The sequence below is a fragment of the Parambassis ranga genome, chromosome 19 (assembly GCF_900634625.1).
Source record: "Parambassis ranga chromosome 19, fParRan2.1, whole genome shotgun sequence".
Taxonomy (NCBI): domain Eukaryota; kingdom Metazoa; phylum Chordata; class Actinopteri; family Ambassidae; genus Parambassis; species Parambassis ranga.
In genome coordinates this window covers 20,113,792-20,136,138 of record NC_041039.1, presented here as the reverse complement: position 1 = coordinate 20,136,138, position 22,347 = coordinate 20,113,792, and the positions used below count along the sequence as shown (strand labels likewise).

Here is a 22,347-nt window from a genome sequence, read left to right as displayed (position 1 = left end):
TGCACACACACCTGCATAAAGGAGGCCAGCGTCTGTGATATTGCTACAGATGTAATAAGCACCCATTCATTTCCACGTCGACCGAATGTTAAGACTGATTCAGGGGCTAGTAGATGAAAAGGTCAGTCGGCCTGTTTTGAGTGAGTGTAAGATTTCCATCATCACCCTGCACGCTCTAGCAGGTCCAGTCCAAACTACACAAACAGTGTCTCTGAAGCCCTTGACAGCCTTGATTTTGCCATTAAGTCAATAATCTGCCCTCACTCTCTCCTACCTCCACAACCGACCTGCTGTTAGTTTACGTACTTCCCTTTTTACTTACACTCAACAACTCTGATCCAAACAGCAGCATAACTTTCCCCCTTATGTGTTTCCCTTTCTCCCACCATGTCATTTTCCACAATTCTTTACAGCATCCTTCATTGTTTCCAGACAGTGGTGAAACATATTGAGGGGAATGTGTGGAACTTCAGAGTGTGTTTGCACGGAGGGACACACACACACAAACACACACAGGAGGAATTGTTCCAGGAAAGTGGCATCTGTGCAGCCCATTAGACAGGGATTCAATGGACCTGTGAGGGCCTTTTACATATGGTGGTCAGCTGCTGGAAGGGAACTGGAACCAGGGGTCACATCTGAGAGAAAACATTAGAGGAGATGATACATGTTGGACACACACATGCTCTCTACAAAGTCTTAGACTCTCCCTCACTGCCCTTGTAGCAATGGTTTGGCAGGGTGGTTGTCATGTCTACAGGGATCACGCTCTCTCAAACATTTGAAACCTCGCCTCCTCTGTGAGGAGTAAACGGTGTGAATGAGTGTGAACTCTCATCAGTAGCACTGTGGTTGTTATTGCTGGTTCACCATAGTGTAATGGTTGCTGAACTAATGGCTCTCTAGAGTGCAGGTGTAACCCCTTGACTTTTGTAAAGAAGAGTAGCCAGTGAATTAAGGAGAAAGAAAGTTTTTTTTGGAGGTTTAATAAGGAAGTGGCCTTTTCTTCAGACCCTGCAGCTGTGGTTCATCAGTACACTGTATTCGTGTTGCTAGGTCTGAGTTGACTGGACGACGTGTGGATGTAATCCAGGTCAGGCCAGTATATTTCATACTGAGCCAACCCCATAACTTTGAACTTTTCTCACAGTTTTTTAGGAGTGCGCACATAAAGCATGATTGTATTTTTACATGGTTCATAACATGCAGTATGTCTCAAGCTTTGTTAAATGTTTTCTGCAGTATTTTCTGCATCGTAAGTTTTTAATCTAGATGTATGACCTAAGCTAGAACTGAGCTAGTTTGAACCATTCTAATCCTTACACAGTCCAATTATGTGTCTGTTGCTGGTGTTTAAGACTTGTATGTTAATGATCAAATTCCAAATAACTTTGTTCTTAAAGGCATTTTGGCTGAAAATCCAGAAGACAGGAGGGTGTTTCATGCAAGGATTTTCACATATGTCTAATGTATTGTATCATATTGTCTGATGATAATATTTTACTGCAGAGGTGAATGATACATTTGAATAAGTTTGAGTCATTATGAAAGATGTTGGGCACATCTTTATGTGGCTTTAAGGGCACATCTCTGTTTAGTTTCTGGTTATATTTAGTAGCTTCTCTTCACTAAAAGATCCGGTCTTGGTTCCACTATATCAGCTTAAATAGATACTTTTTTTGTACTAGTTGCAAAATCCAAAATGTAATTTTAACCTTACATTATTTTATATTTCTTCTCTGTTCATACATGGAGCACCTAGAATGTAAGCAATTTCCCCCCAGGAAGAAAATCCAGAAAAATCAAACCAAACCTGCCTATTACTAAATCATCCGAATCAGAATCAGAATTACTTTATTTATCCCAGAGGGGAAATTCTTGTTTGTTACAGATAAATAGAAGCCTGTGACTTCCCGTGTCTCTCAGTGGTGCATCGTGGGAGTCGGAGTCTGTTGCTGAACGAGCTCCTGTAGCTGGTCAGCACAGTGTGGAGTGGGTGAGAGGGACAGTCCAGTATAGTCTTTATTTTGGACAACAAAATAAATAAAATAAATAAATCCTAAATGTTTTTAAGCATTTTGTCCTTTATTCTTTTTACCCTCATGAGTAGTGGTTGCTTTTTTATTTAACTCAATAGTGCATATTTTAATCGAATAAAGGGAACAAAATTACTGTTATGTTGTTCAACTTTCAAATGTTAGTCAGTAATAAATTACATTTGAAAAGAAACTCAATCTGGGTAATGTTTGGAGAGCCTCCCATGTTTTTAAGAGCCAGTCAGGTAATGTTATTAGAGTGAAGTTTTAAAGGAAAGTGTTCCTTCTGGGTGGTATGTTGCCAGTCACGGTGATATTACAAGAGGCTCAGGCCTCTGGGAGGATCCTGCTCATGTTGTTTGAAGATGTGTTCTGTCAGAGCACCTGGTCAATGCCTCGGGCAACGGATGTGGCTGTGCATGCTGCATGAATACAAGACTCATTAAGTTCACTGGCCTGCCAGGTGGACTGCAGCTTGTATGAGTACACACACACACACACACACACCCACAGTGTGCTTCATTCGCTCACACTGTGATGCATGAATACATGTGTGCTTGCTAATAGGTGCACAAATAAGACACATTCATGCAGTGACATACAGAGGGAGGGAGAGCTACTGGGCCTCTAATCGGATCATCTCAGATATGGTATCATTGTAACCAAATTAGTGATGATGTAGAGTATAGTATATCAGGTTTTGGCCAGAGCTCAGTCACATTTGTGGCTGAGAAGTGACATGGAACACTTATCCCAAATGCAATAACTGAACCTGCGTCATGGATATTGTTAAGAACAGTTAAAAATACACATACTTCAGATGAAGGTTACACTGATTCTGGATGAAGCTCATGTTAGAGTCACATGTGGGAACACAGAGGAAGAGAGACACGTCTGAGTTGAGATGTAACTCAGTTACACTCCACTACCAGGGTATATCTTTTACCGTGTAATATGACAAACTTAAACACTGACATTAGCAACATTTCAGCCTGTTTCCAGCAGGTAACTGCACCCGGACCTGAAATTTGCCTTGAAAAATGTGTATATTGTTGTGAAGGAGTCTGTTTAAAACAAAGTTTCTGTGCTTTAACAAAACCATGAGTAAAAGCAAAGATAGAAGAAAACAATTCATAAAACAGTTTAATAGACCACAAAAACTGTAACAAAAAATAGGCTATAAATGTGTTTTTTGTCTTTCTTAGTCCAGGACTGAAGACGCTGTCCCCTCTCCCTAAATGTTTGGTTACTCTCGCCGTCTGTCTGGACTCACCTAATGGTCTCTGTGGTGGGAATGTGCACGGCCCTTAGTAATGGAGTCTGGATCACATGTTTGTCTCTGCATACTCTACTCTGATAGGCCCATGGTCCTTAATTACCAGAGTGACTGTTTATCCACACTGTTTGCCTGGATCCTTATCAGCCCTAACAGTGTTTTAACTCCCAGTGGAGAATGTGTGGGAGATGGTGAGAGGAAGTGTGCATGCGTGTGTGTGTGTGAGTGTGTGTGTTGTGACGCACAATAGTGTACATGTCAGCGTGCATGTTTGATGTACTTTGTCAGACATGGGTCAGAGTGTGTGGAATGCAGAACATGCAGATTCTGTCAGTGATAGCCTGGTTGTGCTGATGAGGTGCTCCTCTGAGTCAGGATGGATCCCGGAGCTGCAGTCACTGAGGCGACACTTGAATTGAGATTTTAACATGGAGCCATGAGTGTTCAGGTTATTGCTCATTCCTCAGCTCTTTGGCTATCCAGCAAAGAATGAAGTTGTGTATTCCAAATCAGGAGTGATTGTGAAATTGTGATGACTTTGGGTCTGCATTGTAAAAAAAAATAAAAAATATTCATACTGTGCATCATGAGTTGGCACTACGGCTTGTCTGTGTGTGTACATGTGTGTATCTATATTCTTTTGTTTGCCTACTGTGTGTATGTGTGTAACCTGAGCTCTGGCCATCTCCCTCTGTGTGAGTAATGGTCCCTGTTTTATTGGCCCGCTCCTCAACAGACTCTATGAGTAATCACATAATGTGAGCTCTGACGTCAGGGCTGTTTCCATGGTAACACAGTGCTCCCCACTCTGGGGAGATGCGTTCATCCCCCCCCCCCCCCCCCCATCACATCTCGTCCTAAAGCCTTCAAAGCTCAGGCTCGGGATGGAGACATTACTCCTCGAGCTAAAATCACCTCCCCCTAATCTATAGTTTCACAATGTGCCTCTATGATTAGCGTCACAGACTTTGCTCGCTTTTTACCTTCTTCTTGCTTCACTGTCCCTATTTCAGCCATCCTCTGTCTCTTCTTGCCTCCCAGCTCCAGCTCTTTCATGATTAGCCCCCATTTTACTCTCTGTCCTCTCCCTTTCTCTGTACTGCTGAACAAACCACCTCTCCTATTTCCACGCCAGATGTATTCATTTTTCTCTCTGCCTTTCATGCACTGTTGAATTCCGCTGAACGGCCGACCCCTGTCTTTTCTACAGGCTCTTCCTCTTTACAGATTTTCCTTCTCTCTTTCCCCCCGCTCTGATGAGAGCGCAGGCTCGGATAAAAAGGAAACATACTCCCTTGTGTATCCGTACCTACATGAGATCCAATACACTTCCAGCAATCCATGGGGAGACTCAGTATACAATAAAGCAAGTTCAGGTTTAGTTTATTAGTGCACTGAAAAAAGAGCATAATAAAATATGAACTGCAGTCTAATGCTATGGGTTAACACTCAGTCTTTGTTAATTAGGGCCACATCACTTAAATACACTTGGATGTACGACATGTATAATGTCGTACTCTTAACAACCTTAATCTACTTGCAACAAAATTTGCAAAATCCGATTTTTCTGCCTGCCTAGACGAATGCTCACACGGTGAAGCTCTTAATGGCTCTGTGTTATGTCTGCTGTCGCTGCTCAGAGAGGCCGGGGCTCGCGCATTACACCACCCATTTCCAACCCATTTCCTTCCCCTATTGAAAGTGCTGTATTACTGTAAAGACAGAGAGGGTACTGCTGTTTCAGACGTAGCAGTGATTTGTCACTGCTGCACTGCGACTGTGGACTGTGATTGGTGATTAGCAGCAAAGACTGACTGGCTGTCTGGGTTGTGACATGTTTTGGGTCAGGAGCAGGATTGCTGGGCCCTCTTGTTAATCAACGTAGCTAGGCTCACACGGGCGTCCATCTTCATTTTCCTTTCAATTAGGTTCTCGAGCGGACATAACCCACACAGGTGCATGTGTCTGTGGATGTGTGGGAGAGAGGAAAAAGTGGCAGACAGAGGAACCATGAAGGGTTGTCCGTGAGCGTGCGGTTTGCCAGTGAGGCAGCCCTACCAGATGACAGCCATAAAAAAAAAAAAAAAAAAAAAGACTGCCTTACTGGTCAGCCTCGAGTCATGGCTGGGTTTGTGGCTGACTTGGCCTTGAATTTCTCAGGCCCAGAGACAGACGGAGCTGTACCCATTAGTGTATCATTGCACGTGAATGCAGTTTTGACCTGAAAGCCTGGGAGGGCTATTGAACCATAAACCAATGAGCTGTAGTCGAGGGCTTAAATGCCTGAGGCAAGGCCCACTCTGCCAGCGCAAGTCCCCGGGTTGCGTACAGTTTAGCGCAGCACTGCCAGCTCAGCACAGGGATCGAACACAGTGAAGGACAAGGGCAAGGTGAACAGGAGAGGCAGGCAGGAGGGGATCTACTCACTGTACAGAGGATACTCTAAAACAATTAAAGATTTTTAATGTGAAATAGATACCTGATTCTTAGCAAGAGTCATATAAAGCTACACTCAGGACTGAGTTAGCTTAGCATAATGTCTGGAAACAAGGGGCCAGCATGTCTAAGGCTTATTAACACTTAATATCTTAGAAACATCTCTTACCTGTGAATTAAGCAATGTTTTATTAAAATGTTTATTCTACAAACATGCTGTATTCTTTTGATGATGATCTCTAATCAACAATTTCACAGTGTAGGAGCCCAAATCACGGTGACACGTGGTAAATCTCCTAAAACTGAATCTGACTTCAACCTAGCAGGCGTTATTGAGCCACAGCCCTCAGACTTGCAGACTGACAGTGTGTTATTGTTGCTGATTAATTCTGTATTGTCATAATTGATGCAGATGCAGGTTGGATGCACAGTGAGACAGAGGCAGAGATCTGACCTCTGTGTTTAAATCCCCAACCCTGCTTTTCTAACCTCACTGGTTATCTGCCCGCATCCATTTGGTTCAGGCTGGTGCAGTTTTACTAATCAGGTTAAATAAGGAGAAGTAATTTAGTCAGGGCCAGTTTTTCATTATATTAGTGAACAATAGTGTAAACTTTTCAAGTGGAAAAAAATGCTCAAATTTCCAGATTTTAACTCCAGGTGGCCATTTTGTTTACAAGTCCTGCTCACACAGCCTTATCAACCGTGCAGTTGTACTGTTTATGGCTCTGTTTTATGATGCCTCTCTTCTAGTCTACCTTTCTAATTATTTGAACTACTTCCCTATTATCCTTTCCAATTGGGCATTTTTGAGCCAAGATTGTTTTCACAATGGTCGGCATTTATTCAGAGCTACAGCACACGTTATTTATTTCTCTCTGCTTTTTACATGGTCTGTGGAAAGTGCAATTAAAGCAATTACAGATGAGAAGTCACACTAGCTTCAGGCTACAGACCCACTGTGTTGGACTTACATGGGATGTGAACCTCTGCTGTACACGATCTTAAAACTGGGACTAATCTGTCTTTTCATTGTTTGATTAATTATCCTGCCATCATCACTGATTGGCCAATTAAGATGGTAACAAACGAGCATTTGGACAATACGATGACTGAAGTTAAAAACAGCCTCCGTCATATGGTGTTGTTTTCCCTGCTTCTTGAGACAGTAGTGAGATGAGCATGCTGTTCTGCGGTGTCTTCGGAGCATGGCTTGGCGAGCAGAATGTGAAAGGCAAAGGTCTCAGCAAATTGTTTCCTCAGCTGTGCGGCAGAGTGTACTGTTTAGGAAAGGCTAAGAATGGCGGCTTTCTCTGAGAGTCTTTGTTGGAGGGGATTTTTTCTTTTTTTCAACAACAACAAATAGACACCTCCATGTGAATGATTACATTTACTGTACATTACAGTGTTTTGCACTATATAAAAACCAAGCATAGTTGATATTAGTGGATTTTTGTTTGTGTGGCAGATAGTTTTAGACAACAAATGACACCTTCTGCCAAGGAAAATGTTCTCACTGCTGAACATATGTGCTCATATGTTTAGTATTAACATATTATATTAATTTACATTGATTGATGTAGTTGTGTAATATGCATTTTATGTAAAGTAGCAGTAGTTGGCTGGCAGTGAAGAGGAGTATGCTACTGGCTCTGTTGGAAAAACCCAGGATCAACTGTGGACTGACAGCACATTTCTCTCAGTAGCCCTCTCAGGTTCAAGCTGGGTTTGCGTAGCTCTTTTCCCCAAAGGCTGAGCCACAGACAGTCCAAGTGTTGCACTATATTCACCTGTAGTCATACGCATGCATCCACAGTGTTTGTGTAATCACTTTAACTTCCACAAGGGAGAGATATATATTATACTTTCTAGCTCTAATGTACTTCTTGCTTTAGTAGTCAGTCATCATGGTGCTTTACAGCAGCAGGTTCGCTTCCCAGTGCTTCCCAGTTGCCCCCCCCCCCCACCCCCCACCCCCCAATCCAAGAAGGTCAAGTCAATTTTTTATTTTCCATATAGCGCCAGGTCACCGTTGTCCTTTATAATAACATAATTTAACAACAGCCTGCCAACAAAACAGGCACCAAACAAAACATACTGTAGCTGAAAAACGTATTCATGCATATTTATGTTTTGAGTTGTTTGCTCCATGTATCCTTCTCTTGACAGCAGTTTTGCAATTATTTATGAATTCCATGTCTTAAGTGGAACAGGAAGACTATTTCAGGCAATAGCTGTTCACAAGCGCACAACTTCTTATGAAAACAGATGGCAAACACAAAGTAGTGCTTATTTATTTTATCTGGAAAAGATAAATATAGCAAACACCAGCCCAGTGAATGATTGCTGCTTTTATAATGTATGATCTCTGCTCCCGCTGTTCCGCAACATCAGTGAGAACTGAGACAAATGAATGCGTGGAATGCAAGCTGACGTCACTGGACGTACTGTAGCTACAGTCACATGGCGAGGTAAACACAAGTAGCCATTTGGCCTGGGTCTGTGTGGGTGTGGGTGTCGGTCACCAGAAACTCTGATCAAAAGGAACCAGAAGCAAAGTGTTTTTCTTCAAGTTTTGCTCCATGTTGTTGAGTGTGAATGAAGAAACAAATGCTTTGTGTATTTTTACTAGGATTCCTTCCATGTGTAAACAGCATACTAACAATTTTTTTTTTTTTTTAACCAGTGTGTGGTTTGCCTTAATGCTGCTCCACATCCTGAGCACACATGCATGTGTACACTCAAGCAAGACAATGCAATGGATCAATGCACAACATGCATACTGTGATATACTGCCTGTTTATTGTATACTGTCTATGCATGGATAAACGGGCAGACAGGCAGTGTAAACACACCAAAGAACCAATGTGCTGTCATAAACAGACGTGCTTGAGCTAACATAACATCAGCTACGAAATCGACTTTTCTTTCTATGCTGCTTTATACTTATTTCAGAGGGAAACATATCAAATTTTACTCTTTTGGTTCTTTGTTTTTCTTTTCACGTTTACATTTTCAGTAAGCATTGCATTAAGGCTCTGTGTTAATCAGGGTCACGTGGAAGTGAGATATACAGTGTGCAGCCCATAGCCTCACGAGACAGCATGGACTAAACAGTATAGTCTAAAATGCTGTTTGCTAATGCTGCTCTCTAATTGATAGTGTTTAAAATTACTATAGCTATACAACTATTTTTCAGTGGCCTTACATCCAAGTAGCAAACATTTTTTCATGACCTTAGTACCTTAGTATTTCGCCCTAAAACAGTTTTAAAGTACATATCCCCTCAGTAAGTCACAGATTACAGACACTGTGCCTCTGCAGTGGGCCTGTGGACAGTCACTCTGGGTGGTCCAGTCAGAGATCTGTCTCTAGTAAAACCATATATCATGACATACCTTTGCCAAAGGCATAGCAGCTGCACGACACAGTAACGACATATCATTACTACACTATCTTTGGCTATCGTCACGTCATATTTCATTTATCTCAGTGACACAGAGAGCTTTAAGGTAGTGTATACTGTTTATTGCTCGCCAAGCCTCAGTGAACCTGTGATCGAAGAAGATGTCTCTCTGTCACTCATGGAGCCTGCAGCTTATTTCCCCAGAGGGCCACCAGCATCTCCTATATCTTAACTCCCTGTTTGCTTCCTCTAAGCCAGGTCTCTTGGATGGCTATCAACCTGATGGCACATTCTTAATGGCTCTGTGCTTTGTCTCATGTAGAGAAGCCTACCAGTGTTCCCCTGCACCTTCATAGCACCCACAGAATCCCTCTATGTGGGGACCTAGAGCCATCCAAGCTAATGGTGGAAAACTTGCCCCTTGGGTTGACCTGAGCCTCTTCAGGCACAGCAATGCAAATCCTTCCACCTGCGAAAAGAGGAAGCAGAGATTTATGCCCCCACACAGATAGACATACTGTTTATTGGAGACTGACACACACACACACAGACACACAGACACTTTGAGTCCATCAGTCAGTGTAGGTGGCTGGCTGTGTGTTTGTATTTGTACATCAGTGATTTATAAAGGATGTAGAGATGTGATTTAAAGGCATCAGCCTGATCGGGCAGTTGCTGTTTGTTTACTGGAGTCCTGTGAGAATCTTGATAGGTTTGTAAATGCTGAAATGGTGGAGTAGATAGGTGTGTGTGGTCCTCTCTGTGATGAGCACAGACAAAAACAGATAACACGGACCTTGCTGAGTCAGACTTGTGAATAAAAGATGAAATAATGTATGCACTGGAGGCAGCATGCATGCACAAATCCCCATACTGCTTTCATAACGATGCCTTCGACTGAACTCTGTGCCCATTCCTCTGAATTATCTTACTCCATAGCATAAACCAAAGCAGTGTGATGTAAAAAAAAATTCCACCTCCTCATTATTTAGCCAAAATTAACACCATACAGATTTTCAGTGTGTTTTTCTTCATTTTCCTGTAAAGGTCACATCTGAATTGTTTTGTTATTTAACTGTTCATTTACTTTGAAAATCCAGCTTGACGTAGATGGCCTCTTCCAAGAGAAATATTGCCTCCTGTCCCAGTCAGACTTATGGCTTCATAAAAACATTTTACAGTGGAACTGTTGCACCCAGCCCTGTTGTTGTCTGAGTCCTGCAATGTGCCCTAAACCGGCACAAATCTGCCCATTTTCAAAGCTTAAATGACACCTATGAAATTATGAGGGAAATACTGGAAAATATGAATTAGGCCTTTTTCTATAAACTGCACTCTCACACTAATCAATTTTGTTGCTGAAGCAGGCTGGTGATGATGGATGATGGGAGGTGTAACTTAGTGCTGTCCATCTTTCTGATGAGCATGAACCTCAGGCACGTAAAGAAGCCTGTGTTCAATTAGTCAATCAACACAGGAGCACAGTCACCTGTGTGGATAATAATGTACAACTGACAGCACTCCGTATTTCAAAGGGAGAGAGGTGAGCTTCTGTTTTCCAAATGAATACAGTGGCGTAACTGATTTATTTTGACACAAGTCTTTGAAACAAGTGTGGCATGGCCAGCGAGTAGCCACTATTGTTGACACACTGTACACTGTTGGAATATACAGGGAATGAAACCACACAAAGCCCACTGGCACCTTGCAAAGTGAACAAAACAGGGTCTTGTAAAACAAACAAACAAGTGAGTGCTGTGTTCCCTTCTCAGCTCTCCAGGCCCCAGCAGTTATCCTGACTGTACCATTATACACTAATGGCTTTGGCATGCTGTTTTGAGATGGGCTGCCAGGTCTACCAGCCAGATCCCCTCTTTTTTTTTTTTTTTACCCAGACGAATATTCAGAGCTGGGAGCTCATAAGCAAGGAAAAAATGTGTAAAATAATATTATAAAGTTTAAAAGTCTGTATGTGCTATGCTGTGATTATATGCTTTCATGAAGAAATTTTGGTTTTGTCACTGACACACTTCATGCAGTTGTGTTTGACAGTTTTTGAGGTCAGAATATGGGGTACTCCCACTGAGGTTTTCTCTGGGTCGTGGCATTCTTGTGGCCCCGTGCTTTCACAGATCTGTCTGTGGTAGAAACTCACACACTGCGTGTCTTCTAGGATCAGGCTAAGTCTCTCCAGCAAACGTAAAAAGACGATAAATCCCATTAGTCACACTTCAGAAATTAGAAGAGCAAGAACGTGTGAAGAGTATAGGGAGGGTTGGGGGGGGGGGGGGGTAAATAGATGCCAGAGTGTGGATGCAGGGCTAGTGGGAGAAAAATGTCATGGGATCATATTTGTGCACGCGGGCATTTTTAATGCCTAAGCAAGTGTGATTTTGTTCATTAAGTTTGTGCTTTGTAGGCCAGGTTAGGTGTTCTTGTGCTAATCTTCACACACACACACACACACACACACACACACACACACACACACACACACACACACACACACACACACACACAAACACAAGTGTGTTCCTCATTCCCTGCATACACCCCCCCCCTTCTCTGCCCTTGGCAGCCCACCTCAACAGTTCCCTTCAGTGATGACGCAAATGCCCCGCGATGACTGACCCCCACGGTAAAACCTGTAAAACATTAGCCAGCATGAATAGGAATTACTCTCCATACTCTCCCCTCAGCAGGCAGGCAGAGAAGGATTTATGTGTCCTCTCCTGGCTGCTGCACACGGGACAGCAGAAGGTTTTTGGAGTCACCTGGACAAGGAACTACATAGTTTAGGTCACAATTTGTGACTGCCTGAGCAAAACACACATGTGCAAGTTTATTTTATTCTTCATACTTTACCATCTGTATCACTTTACATATCAATCTGTGTCCCATTAAGCTAAAGCAGCTTATACATGGATTTGTACATACTAAATAAAAAACCTGAAATATATAAAGAATTACATCTTAATCATATGGAAAACTACTTATTTTTATTCTGTCCTAATGTCAGTGTAGCTTATATGCTAAACTTAGACATCTGTAAAGCTGCCAGTCATAAAGAAACAAGGGATGATTCTTCCTACCTTCTACATTTCAGAGAAAGGAAAAGATGAAGAGAACAACACAGACAAAAAGGTTGTTTTATTTAAAACTTCCCGTATTCAAAGTTTTTAATAGCAACTAATGAAGATGCTAACGAATTATTATTCGTTTTGTGAATGACACCCTGTAAATATGCTTTTCAAAACTGTCACAAATTCAAACGTGAGAGAAAACAGCCACATGACACTGATCATGAGAATACCTCCACCTGCAGGTGCAATGCCAGATTACACCTGACTGTCAAAGAAACGATGAACAACCTAGAGTTTAACAGTGTTTCTAACGCCCATGAAAGTGAGCACAAAGATCTTTGATTGTTGCCTTGATGGCGTCCTTACGGCTAAGCCGCTGTCAATTGTGCAGCCTTCACATCACAGGACTCAGTAGAATCTGACCTACTTTCTTTTTTGTCGCCTGAAGTGAAAGCGAGTGCAAGGATGTCTGAGTCAAGCGCTACAGACGTCAGAATATCTTTGACAGAGAGCGCTGATAAAAGAACAAAGCAGGAATAAAGTAAGAAAATATTCAGAGACCTTCAGGCAATGGTTGTGAGTTCAAATGTGTGTGTGTGTGTGTGTAGGCATATGTGTGAATTCATGACTTTGCAGACCTGACTGTAAGTGAGAGCACACTAAGTTTAATTGGACAGAGAGGTGCCTCATAAAACCCTTGGGTCAAGCTCATTGGAAATCCTGCTAACTGATCTCCTGGCCCTTCGACTGCCTTAATTAACCCGGCTGTGCTGAAAGATCAGCACACAGCTCTTTTCCTTCTTCCCTCTTCTCCAACTCTGCGATCTTTGCTCTGCACTTTGTGTAGCTGTGTCCTCAATAAACACTGACTTTGCATCCCAATGAATCCAGTGCACTAACAAGCTAAACGGCTACACAGAAAGTGCACGCAGACGCAGATCAACTTTATTTATGGGAAGCCTGTAATAAGAGATAAAATGGGACGAGGAAAAATGTAGGACTGCTCATGAATGAATTCTTAACTAGCAGTTATTTTCCACTGAGCCTTACTAGGATGAGATGGTTTCTAGTTCCATTTCTCAGCTGATGACAGTGAGTCAGGATTATGGTGAGGCTTCAGGTGGAGCTTTGAGCTGAGGGTTACTGCTCGCCACCACTTCACACTCACAGAGAAGTGGTTCTCAACTGGATATTGGCAGGAGCAAGTCAAACAACAAGCATATTCCAATAGTTTGTTTGTGCTTTGACACCATGATGTTTATCCAGCACCTCAGAGGCACGGCAGCTTGCCACAGTGGTGCACGGGGCATGGATGCATATTGGCACCCACACTGCCGCCCTCTTAACACTCAAGGTGAGGGGGGGGAAGACTGGGGATGTTTTACTTACAAAGGCTGGTGGTGGCTGGCTGATGTATAACATTTCATTTTGATCATTTTGATCTTTTGATTTCATCAAAATAAGTCATTACTAGTCATCAAAACTGATACTGAGAAATAATCAGTGCATGTAACACTGTGACACATCAGACTGGTCCATTAGACTCTAAATTATTTTATGATAAATGAATTGATTTGGGTTTTTTATCATTACTGCTTGGATGAAGCTGCTTGGATGAGCAGCGAAACGTCTTCAAAAAAACTCTACAAGTCCAGACGCCTTGCTTCAATCTTCTCTACGTATGATGACCTGGATGACTGAGAATCTTCATCAACTTGTTTTTTATCATTTATTTCAATGGTCACATACAAAATAATCAAAATTCTCCACCATCTGTTTTTTTTTTTTGCTGTAGATTTGAGTTCCGTGTTCATGTCCTGTCACTCTGCATCATACAGGCAGTAATAGAATTTCCAGGAGAATCTCCTTCTGTTTCATTCGGCTGTGTCGTCATGCGTCACCGTGGTGGGTGCAGTTACTTTAGCGTGATGTGACTGGCTAAAAGTGAAACTACGAACCACAACACCCTCCTGTTTACGCTGAACTTCAACCAGCTGCAAATGCATGAATCAAATGAACGGGTTGTACTTGCTTTAGGCTGCCACACCTGACAAGGCTGTTCAAAAGTAGTTGTACCAAGTCAAAATAGAGCAAAACTACTAAAAATATATCACAATGTTTTTCTATAAAAAAAAAAAAATCTTCAAATGATTGCAGTTTTTAAATAAAGCCACAATGACACATTTGGAACATACTGATGTGCTGGAACTCAGTGTGTGGCTGCATCCTTTATTAACACACAGCTGATTTCAAGTGCTATAATAACTTCTTCACACTAACACACAGAGTAACAAAGGTATATAAAGCATTCACAATCGATCTCAGAAACTGCTTTAGAACTTATCACGCATGTCATGTTACTATCATAGCACAGGGATTGAAGAGATGAAGCCGTTTTTGTTTTGGTGTCAGGCACTTACAGTGGGAGTACAGAGAGCTCATTCCGAAGTATGGAGTGGCATAATGAATCTAGCAGAGGGTGAAACAAAGGGCAGGACTTCTACAAAGTTGTTATTTTTCCCAGTAGGTGTACTGTGAAGCTAGCACAAAAACAAATCCATTTGGAAGTTTTACTGCTCCGGCTGTGTTATGCTGCCTGGAGGGCGTCCATGAAAAACCAGGAGATATCTAAGAAATCATTCATGTGTGGTTTTAGCTCTTCAGACATAATATTGGCAGTGACCTGTCATGTGTTTTAAGTATAATCCTGCTCTCTGAAGCAAAACAAGGTAATAAAGCATGAACTTTTTTCCTATTTTTATTATTAGTGTTTAGAGGAAATGTGCTCTGTATTTATTCTACTGTGGCATACTCATGTTTTAGCCTAGGTGTTATTATTTGTTGCCTTTTGTTTAACAATTTTCCACTGCTTGAACACAGTGGCACCAGTCTGAACCCACTGTTGGAGACATAAACCGTCCTCGAATATTTCTTGATCAAATTTCGCAGCCGGTCTCAGGAAAAAAAAAATAAATAAAAAATTAACTCTTAACAAAAGTCACTCTGTGTGAGAGGCTATCAGCGCTGCTGGAGTTTCATGCGCAGCTTTGATATTGTGTGTGGAGTTTTTTTTTTTCTGTTTTAGTTTTGGCACATCAAAAGGCACATGTAGACTTCTGTGTAGCCTGGGTCTCTCGCTCTCTCTCAGAGCAGGGAGATGAAAGGTTGGGTTACATAAGACCATCAGACCCGAGAGGCTGTTTATGTGTGAGCGCCTGGAGAGCCTCACTGATACTAGGACCTTCTAATGGACGGGGACTCTGTGGAGGAGCTTGCTGCCAGAACATATACAGTAAAACTCAGAGCCTGTCATCAGAGCAGTAAAGAATAAGCCAAACGGTGTTGGTTGCCTAATACTGGTTGTCTCATACATGTGTCTCTCACAGAGCTGATTTCTGTTTATTTTAGTACACGTGAAAGTCATGTTTGTGCTCTATTGATGGTGCTTTAAGTTGGTTCTTGAATATCAGCATGCAGAGAATCTAGGTTCTTCACACAGGGTACTAAACTCTTCTTGCATGTTATTAAACTTTGAATACAGTTTATGATTAATCTTCATTCCATTGTTTTAATGCTTGCTCGTCAGGGTCACCGGATTGTGTCGGTGCCTATTGTTGCCAGAACCTTGACCAAAAGACAAGGACAAGGCAAATAGACAAAACAATATGTATCCACAGCAAAAAAAAAAAACTACAGATCACACACACTGTGTCCTGCTCAGCTAAATAAATCCAATTAAAACTACATTCATCAATAGAGCACATACATACATTGAGTTTGTGTTTGATTTACAGTACAGGCCCTCACCCCTTATGATGCATCATGATTTGGTTATTTCACATTTCTGTCTCTGACTGACATAAAAACAAAAATGTGTTTTTAGCTGATGGGTTGTTTGTTTATGATCGCTGTCAATCAAGTGATTATTAAACCGTGCCCACACAGTGCAGATCTTGGATTTTTGCTTATTGAACTTTAAATATGTAAATTTGTACACAAACACTTTACATTTTTGGTGTTAATGCACTACAGCTCATCTCAAATTTATTCAGCGTGTTTTAGAGTGTGTGAGGAGCATGCTCATGTTGTGTTTTGAGGTTTTGGCAGATTATTTTTTTGTTTTGTTGTGTTGTCAAATCAACTCAGAGACCTTAAAATGCGTAATCATGACTTAAAAAGGAGTGGTGTGCTCCTAGTATTCAATCTTAACATTGTATACATTGTTCATTAGTGTGATTGCGGAATTACGTCCATTCACTCTACTATCGTATTTCTATATAACTATAAAACTTTTTATACTTCATGAAACAGCATTGCTATTCAGTCAAGCCTCTGTCCTCAGCAATTAGAAGCCACATTTTCATACAATGACCTACACTGACATAGTTAAACACACCTAAATTAAACCGAGGCCGTCACCACAGTGTATTCAGAAGCAATGCTGGCTTTCTCTGGGTAAAATGGCCTATTAATTTAATGTTGACTTGGCTCTCTTGCATCGTGTAATCCCCCCCCCCCAAAAAAAAAAAAAAAAAAATCAGTGACAGAGCTGCACTTAATGCATTTGGTGACTCGCGAGAAAGTGGAAAAGGGGTTTACAAGGCCTGTGGGAGGACACAGTGGCTGGTAATTAGACAGCGTAAAAATCCTCAGCCTCCATCAGCCCCTTTGGCAGTGAATAGGAGCTAAAGTAAACCAAACCTGACTGTGAAATTGCATTAGTCGTCTGTGCTTAATGGAAAAAGACAAAACCCATATTTGCATTTATGAGCATTTCCATTACACCCCCCACATTTCCTCTATACTTCTTTGCATCACAACTTCTGCTCCTCCCTTTTTTTCTGCCACAGTATATCCACTTTTGTAGGAAGCTAACAGAAACAGGATGTGCAGGACTGCGGTTTGAACATGTTTCTGTTTCTGTTTCCCACAGATGCTCCCCCGCTCAGATTGGGACCACAAGAGAGGCTCCCGAGGATCACAGGTTAGCTCAGAAAAAGAGACAAATAATGATAAACAGCTGACAGGAAAACACACACAGGATCTTTGTCACTCGCCTACACACACACCTTATAAATGACGCAAATAGTAAAATTCCTACCACTAACAAGCCTGTTCTCCCACTCATTTTAGTCATGGTTAAACAGCATGTCCAGAGGTGTCACTTCCCACCTTCCCAGTCCTTGTTACGCTGTTGGTTTATAGGACACAGGTACCTGAATTGGCTGTAAGGCGCTGGACAAGCCATTAAAGGCCAGAGAATTGACACGAGAAAGACTCAGCACAGGGGACACAGATTGTAGAGGGCAGACACACACACACAGCCGTATCCTTGAGATTACCTTCCCCATCTTTGTTGGGGTGAATGTGTCTTTGGAAATAAATGTATTCAGCTCCTACAAAGCCACAGGGCAGGACTCTGGAGTACGTAAAGAACAAACAATGCCCTTGGCATTGACATGGCCATATGTGTGTGTGTGTTCTGTACTGCATGTTCTCCTATCAGGAGGATATCCTTTAGAAATGAATGGACAGAGTGTCTGTGCTGACTATGCATGCAATAAATGCCACAAAGTTGCAGCTGTGTTTATTTTAGATACTTTAAAATTGTTTTTAAGGCTGCTGCCAAGCAGTGTCATACAATGACCAGCAAGGCATGCCACACCAGTTTACAGGTAAAGTGTCTTGCCCAAGGACACACAACATTGACTGGGTCAAAGTTACTAACAGGTTGATGTAAATCAACTGATATCAACCATTCAAGATGATGCACTTACTGATAGACAGAGGGGGCCCCTGTACAAATGGGTGATAACCATTGACAGTAAAAACTATGGACAGAGCTTCCGTGACGTCACCCGTTTGTTTCTGAAGAGCCGTTTTGAGGCTCGGCGAGAGGTTCCGGGACGTGATGACCACCACCATGTTGGTAGCGTCACATCCGCCAAAACTCCAAATATGGACAAAGAGGGGGAGCATGATCTGGGTTTAGGGGGGCGGGCGATCGTGGAAGCAGGAAACTCACGCTGTGATACGTCAACTGTCTATCACTCAAGCGGCAACGCCCATAATTAGGCGTAATTTTAAGTCCGAATACAATTGAAACGAGTGGGTTGTAAAAAAATTCACCCCCCCCCCCTACAATTGACACTAGAAGAGAACCTATCATCTGAGACCAGAGTGGTTTTTTGTACCAGGCTGTAAACATGTTCATTTCTGCTGTGAAGTCGGACATTTTAACATGGGAGTCTATGGGAAATTACTCGCTTTTGGAGCCAGCCCCCAGCTGTTGCGGCGTGAATTACAAGTTTTGACACTTCCGCATGGGCGTCAACTTTGAGCCCCAAAGGTTGCCACTTGGTGACAACTGATAACGGTCATTTACTGGAAAGATTCAAATCAGTCTGTCTTTTTCCAAAGTCAGCCTTTGCAGGATTATCCAACTGCCCTCACAGTGAAGACATCTTGTGAAATATTGTCTGAGGCTCATATCCGTTTGTTATGTGGGGTTAGTAGGCAAGCACATATTTTTTGATTGATGCATTCCCTAAGCTGCCGTTTAGACTCAATGGTCAGTTCAGTCTTTTTATTTGGATTGGTGCTGCACATTCGTCAGTGGAATCCTGTAATAGTCCAAAGACTGACAAGACGTGTAAGAAGTGGAGGCTTATGTTGGCACCTCTCTCTCCATCTCCTGGGTTTTTTCCCCCCCTGGCTGTGCTTCCTTGGACCACGTTGATGGTCCGAGAAGCTGGTTGCACTACACTATGCCATAGCACCTCATAGCGTCTGTAAATCACGCACAGAAAGTGAGGCCAGAGCGCTTGATAGATCTCCACCGTGTCGTATTCGCCAACATGCACACATTAGCAGGCTCATTTTCCAAACCACATCTTTTTTTTTCCACCCGTCCAAAGCTTGTGGTGGATGTTTTAGCTTAGGAATTGACAGCAAAGTTATGTATGGAAAGAGCTATTTAAATATTTGTATTCAACTTGAAAACACATTGGTTTTGGAATATTATCCAGGGAGATTATCGGAGAAAAGAGCGTTTGTAGGCCCAGATTTTGTGACTGTTATTCTAAATTACAGAAAGACTGGAAGAGTGGTGTGTGAGGCAGACAAGCCATGACATTGCAGTCAAGTTGAAGATTTCTCAAAATCACCGTGAGCGCTTCAAACACACATTAATATTTCTGAAATGACAGGTTTGGGAGTTCAAAAGAAAAGGTCTCTGCCCCTCTTTGTGGTTGGCTAGTGTTTTCTTATCAAATTTAAGACTGAAAAAGAATGTAAACATTTAAATACTGGTACATTTGTCTGTTGGATCTGCTGGAAAATAATTGGATCTGCCATAAATAATATATTGCATTAGCGATTAGATTAGATTAGATTAAGATTTTTTTATACAATGTGCAAAAATTCCTCTGAGCTGTGGTTTTATTCAAAGCATGCCTACTTGTTTTGCAAGATTTTTCAAAACTCACACCTGCTGCAGTACTGATGATGGATACATGTTTAATGTTGGTTCATGTAGTAAATCGTCGCTCACTCATCACCCAGCATTCGTCATCTGTTTTACCTCATGCATCTTTTTTTGTTTGCTCTCTCCTTCGTACCGATGTTTCTTGCTTCTGTGCGTGTGTCGCTGTCTCTCTCTATCTCTGTTATTTGTATCACAGTTGGCTCCTATACTGGAATCAAACCTCCCTGAAATATGTGGAAGGAAAAACTTGAGTTCAGTTGGTTGCACATTAGGGGTCAATCGGCCTGACCTTTCTCAATAAGTTGTTAGATACCCCCCACATCCACTTTTTAATAAAATATAATATGTAATTGTATCGTGGCTGCAGCTGAGGACCGGGCTCAGTGTGGCCTGGGTCGGACGGAGTGTTTGTGAGGAGAGTTGGGTCTCGGTTGAGGGCTGGTTGGGAAGTGTAGTGCTGCTGCATGTAGTTTTGGCTGTGGTAGCTGAGGCAGGGAGCTAGCAGCGTCTCAGTGGAGTTTTGTGTTACCCTTCTGCTGTGATTCACACCGTATCACTGCTCTGTTATTCTAAGTGGAGAATATCGCCATCTCCCAGGCTTCTCTTCAACTAATCTATCTTGACAGATGTAATCACGGCCATTACACTAACTGTACCGCCACTGAAATAGGAAACGATGTGGTAATGATTTTTTAAACATGCTAAGAGTTTTGTAAAAAAAAAAAAAAAAATGCACAGGACACACTTTATTAACTATATTCTCCGGGTTCTGGTCAGCAAATTCTAGGGTTAATTGCAAAATAAGCATTGCAGTGTGTTTATCTGTGTCTAATGAAAGAGTAGGCAGAAAAACAGAGAGCAGGCAGAGTTGCTTACATTATTGAAATGTGTTCCTGGGAGGATCAAATACCTTTCTTTCTCTAGTAGACCCCTGAGGCATTTGTCCGCTTTCTGTTGGGATACATTAGATTCTCCCCATTGCACAATGTTAGAGGCCCCCCATATTACTGGCGTTTTACTAGAGGCTTAGAGGACTGTATGTTTAGATGAGGGAGCTCAGGGGTTAAAAGTGCATGAAGTCTCAGAAATTACAAATATGTGACCTCTATGTCTGTGTATCCCATTAATAATCATCATTAGACAGAGGGATCAGCGTTTTGTTTGTTGCACCAAATGTATTTCATCTGTCCTCTGCACAGTTATTGGCACAACACATGCCGACACAGCAGGAACACCAACAATCATATTTCTATTGCTCAGTATTGTTGCAGCGGTTTAGTGGTGTTGTTTATAATACATAATGTTCCCTGTGAGAAATTTTATACAGCTAATGTCAGCAAATCGAAATATTTTGGCTACACACATACACACTGGCATTTACTGAGGGGATTCATTTATTAAAAAGTTCTACATGCAAGAACCAGAAAACGCTTGTTAGAGCCAGTACCCGTATACATATGCAGTGAAATGTCTGCCATGTACAAACTAAACACTAAAATGCAGGAAGCTGTTTAAGTGTTCTTTTGCCTATTGGATTTTGGTGTTACATACGCATGTTACACGTATATTTTGTTTTACATATTATTTATTGCTGGACACAATGTAGCCTAGCCTAAAGCTAAAAAGCCAACATTTCCTTGTGTGACAACCAAGCAGCAACCTTCGGGGCTCAAAGTTGACGCCCATGCGGAAGTGTCAAAACTTGTAATTCATGCTGCATCAGCTGGGGGTTGGCTCCAAAAGCGAGTAATTTCCCATAGACTCCCATGTTAAAATGGCCGACTTCACAGCAGAAAAAAACATGTTTACAGCCTGGTACAAAAAACCACTCTGGTCTCAGATGATAGGTTCTCTTCTAGTGTCGATTGTAGGGGGGGTGAATTTTTTTACAACTCACTCGTTTCAATTGTATTCTGACTTAAAATTACGCCTAATTATGGGCGTTGCCGCTTGAGTGACAGACAGTTGACGTATCGCAACGTGAGTTTACTGCTTCCATGATCGCCCACCCCCCTAAACCCCGCTTGTGCTCCCCCTTTTTTTCCATATTTGGAGTTTTGGCGGACATGACGCTGCCAACATGGCGGCGGTCATCAACGTCCTGGAACCTCCCACCGAGCCTCAGAACGGCTCTTCAGAAACAAACGGGTGACGTCACGGAAGCTCTGTCCATAGTTTTTACTGTCAATGATGACAACACACAGAGATGAGACCATAAGCAGTCCTACCTTTCTTAGGATTCCTGTAGCAGTTGGAATCCTTTACTTATCAATCCGTAGGCTGTCAAAAGTCAAATTTTAAAGTAAGGATTCACATTTTGGGCAATTGAAATTAACACAACCGCAAACATTTTTTCAATTTTTTTTTACCCACATAACCTTCATGATTTTAATGATGAGCGTGGTTTGACTCACTTATCTTACACAATATTTAGGAAGTATTTTTTGGTGTACTTTATTGCAACTAAATCTTCATGAACGGTTCCATTTCACAAACAGCTTCTCACTCTTGAGGAATGATTGCTGGTTTGTTTTGACTGGCCCTCAGTTGGGTTTATACAAACTGCTGTGCGGGTGTTAATCTATGGCACGTCTATTGACGTACTGTTCCAAACTGTGCTCACA

At 42.0% G+C, this 22,347-nt stretch overlaps 1 protein-coding gene across 3 annotated transcripts in view; it reads left to right on the top strand.

The window, feature by feature from the left end:
- LOC114452391 (cGMP-inhibited 3',5'-cyclic phosphodiesterase A-like) overlaps positions 1 to 22,347 on the top strand; it is a 58,887-nt gene that overhangs the window by 14,032 nt on the left and 22,508 nt on the right. For 2 of the 3 annotated variants that reach the window (XR_003672257.1, XM_028431676.1), the window contains exon 2: positions 17,171 to 17,221. The exons of the other annotated variant lie outside the window; for it this stretch is intronic. Coding sequence is in view for 1 of the 2 variants with exons in the window: in XM_028431676.1 (XP_028287477.1) it covers positions 17,171 to 17,221 (51 nt within the window). In the remaining variant the exon portion in view is untranslated. The remainder of the gene's footprint in view (positions 1 to 17,170; positions 17,222 to 22,347) is intronic. 3 annotated transcript variants of the gene reach the window in all.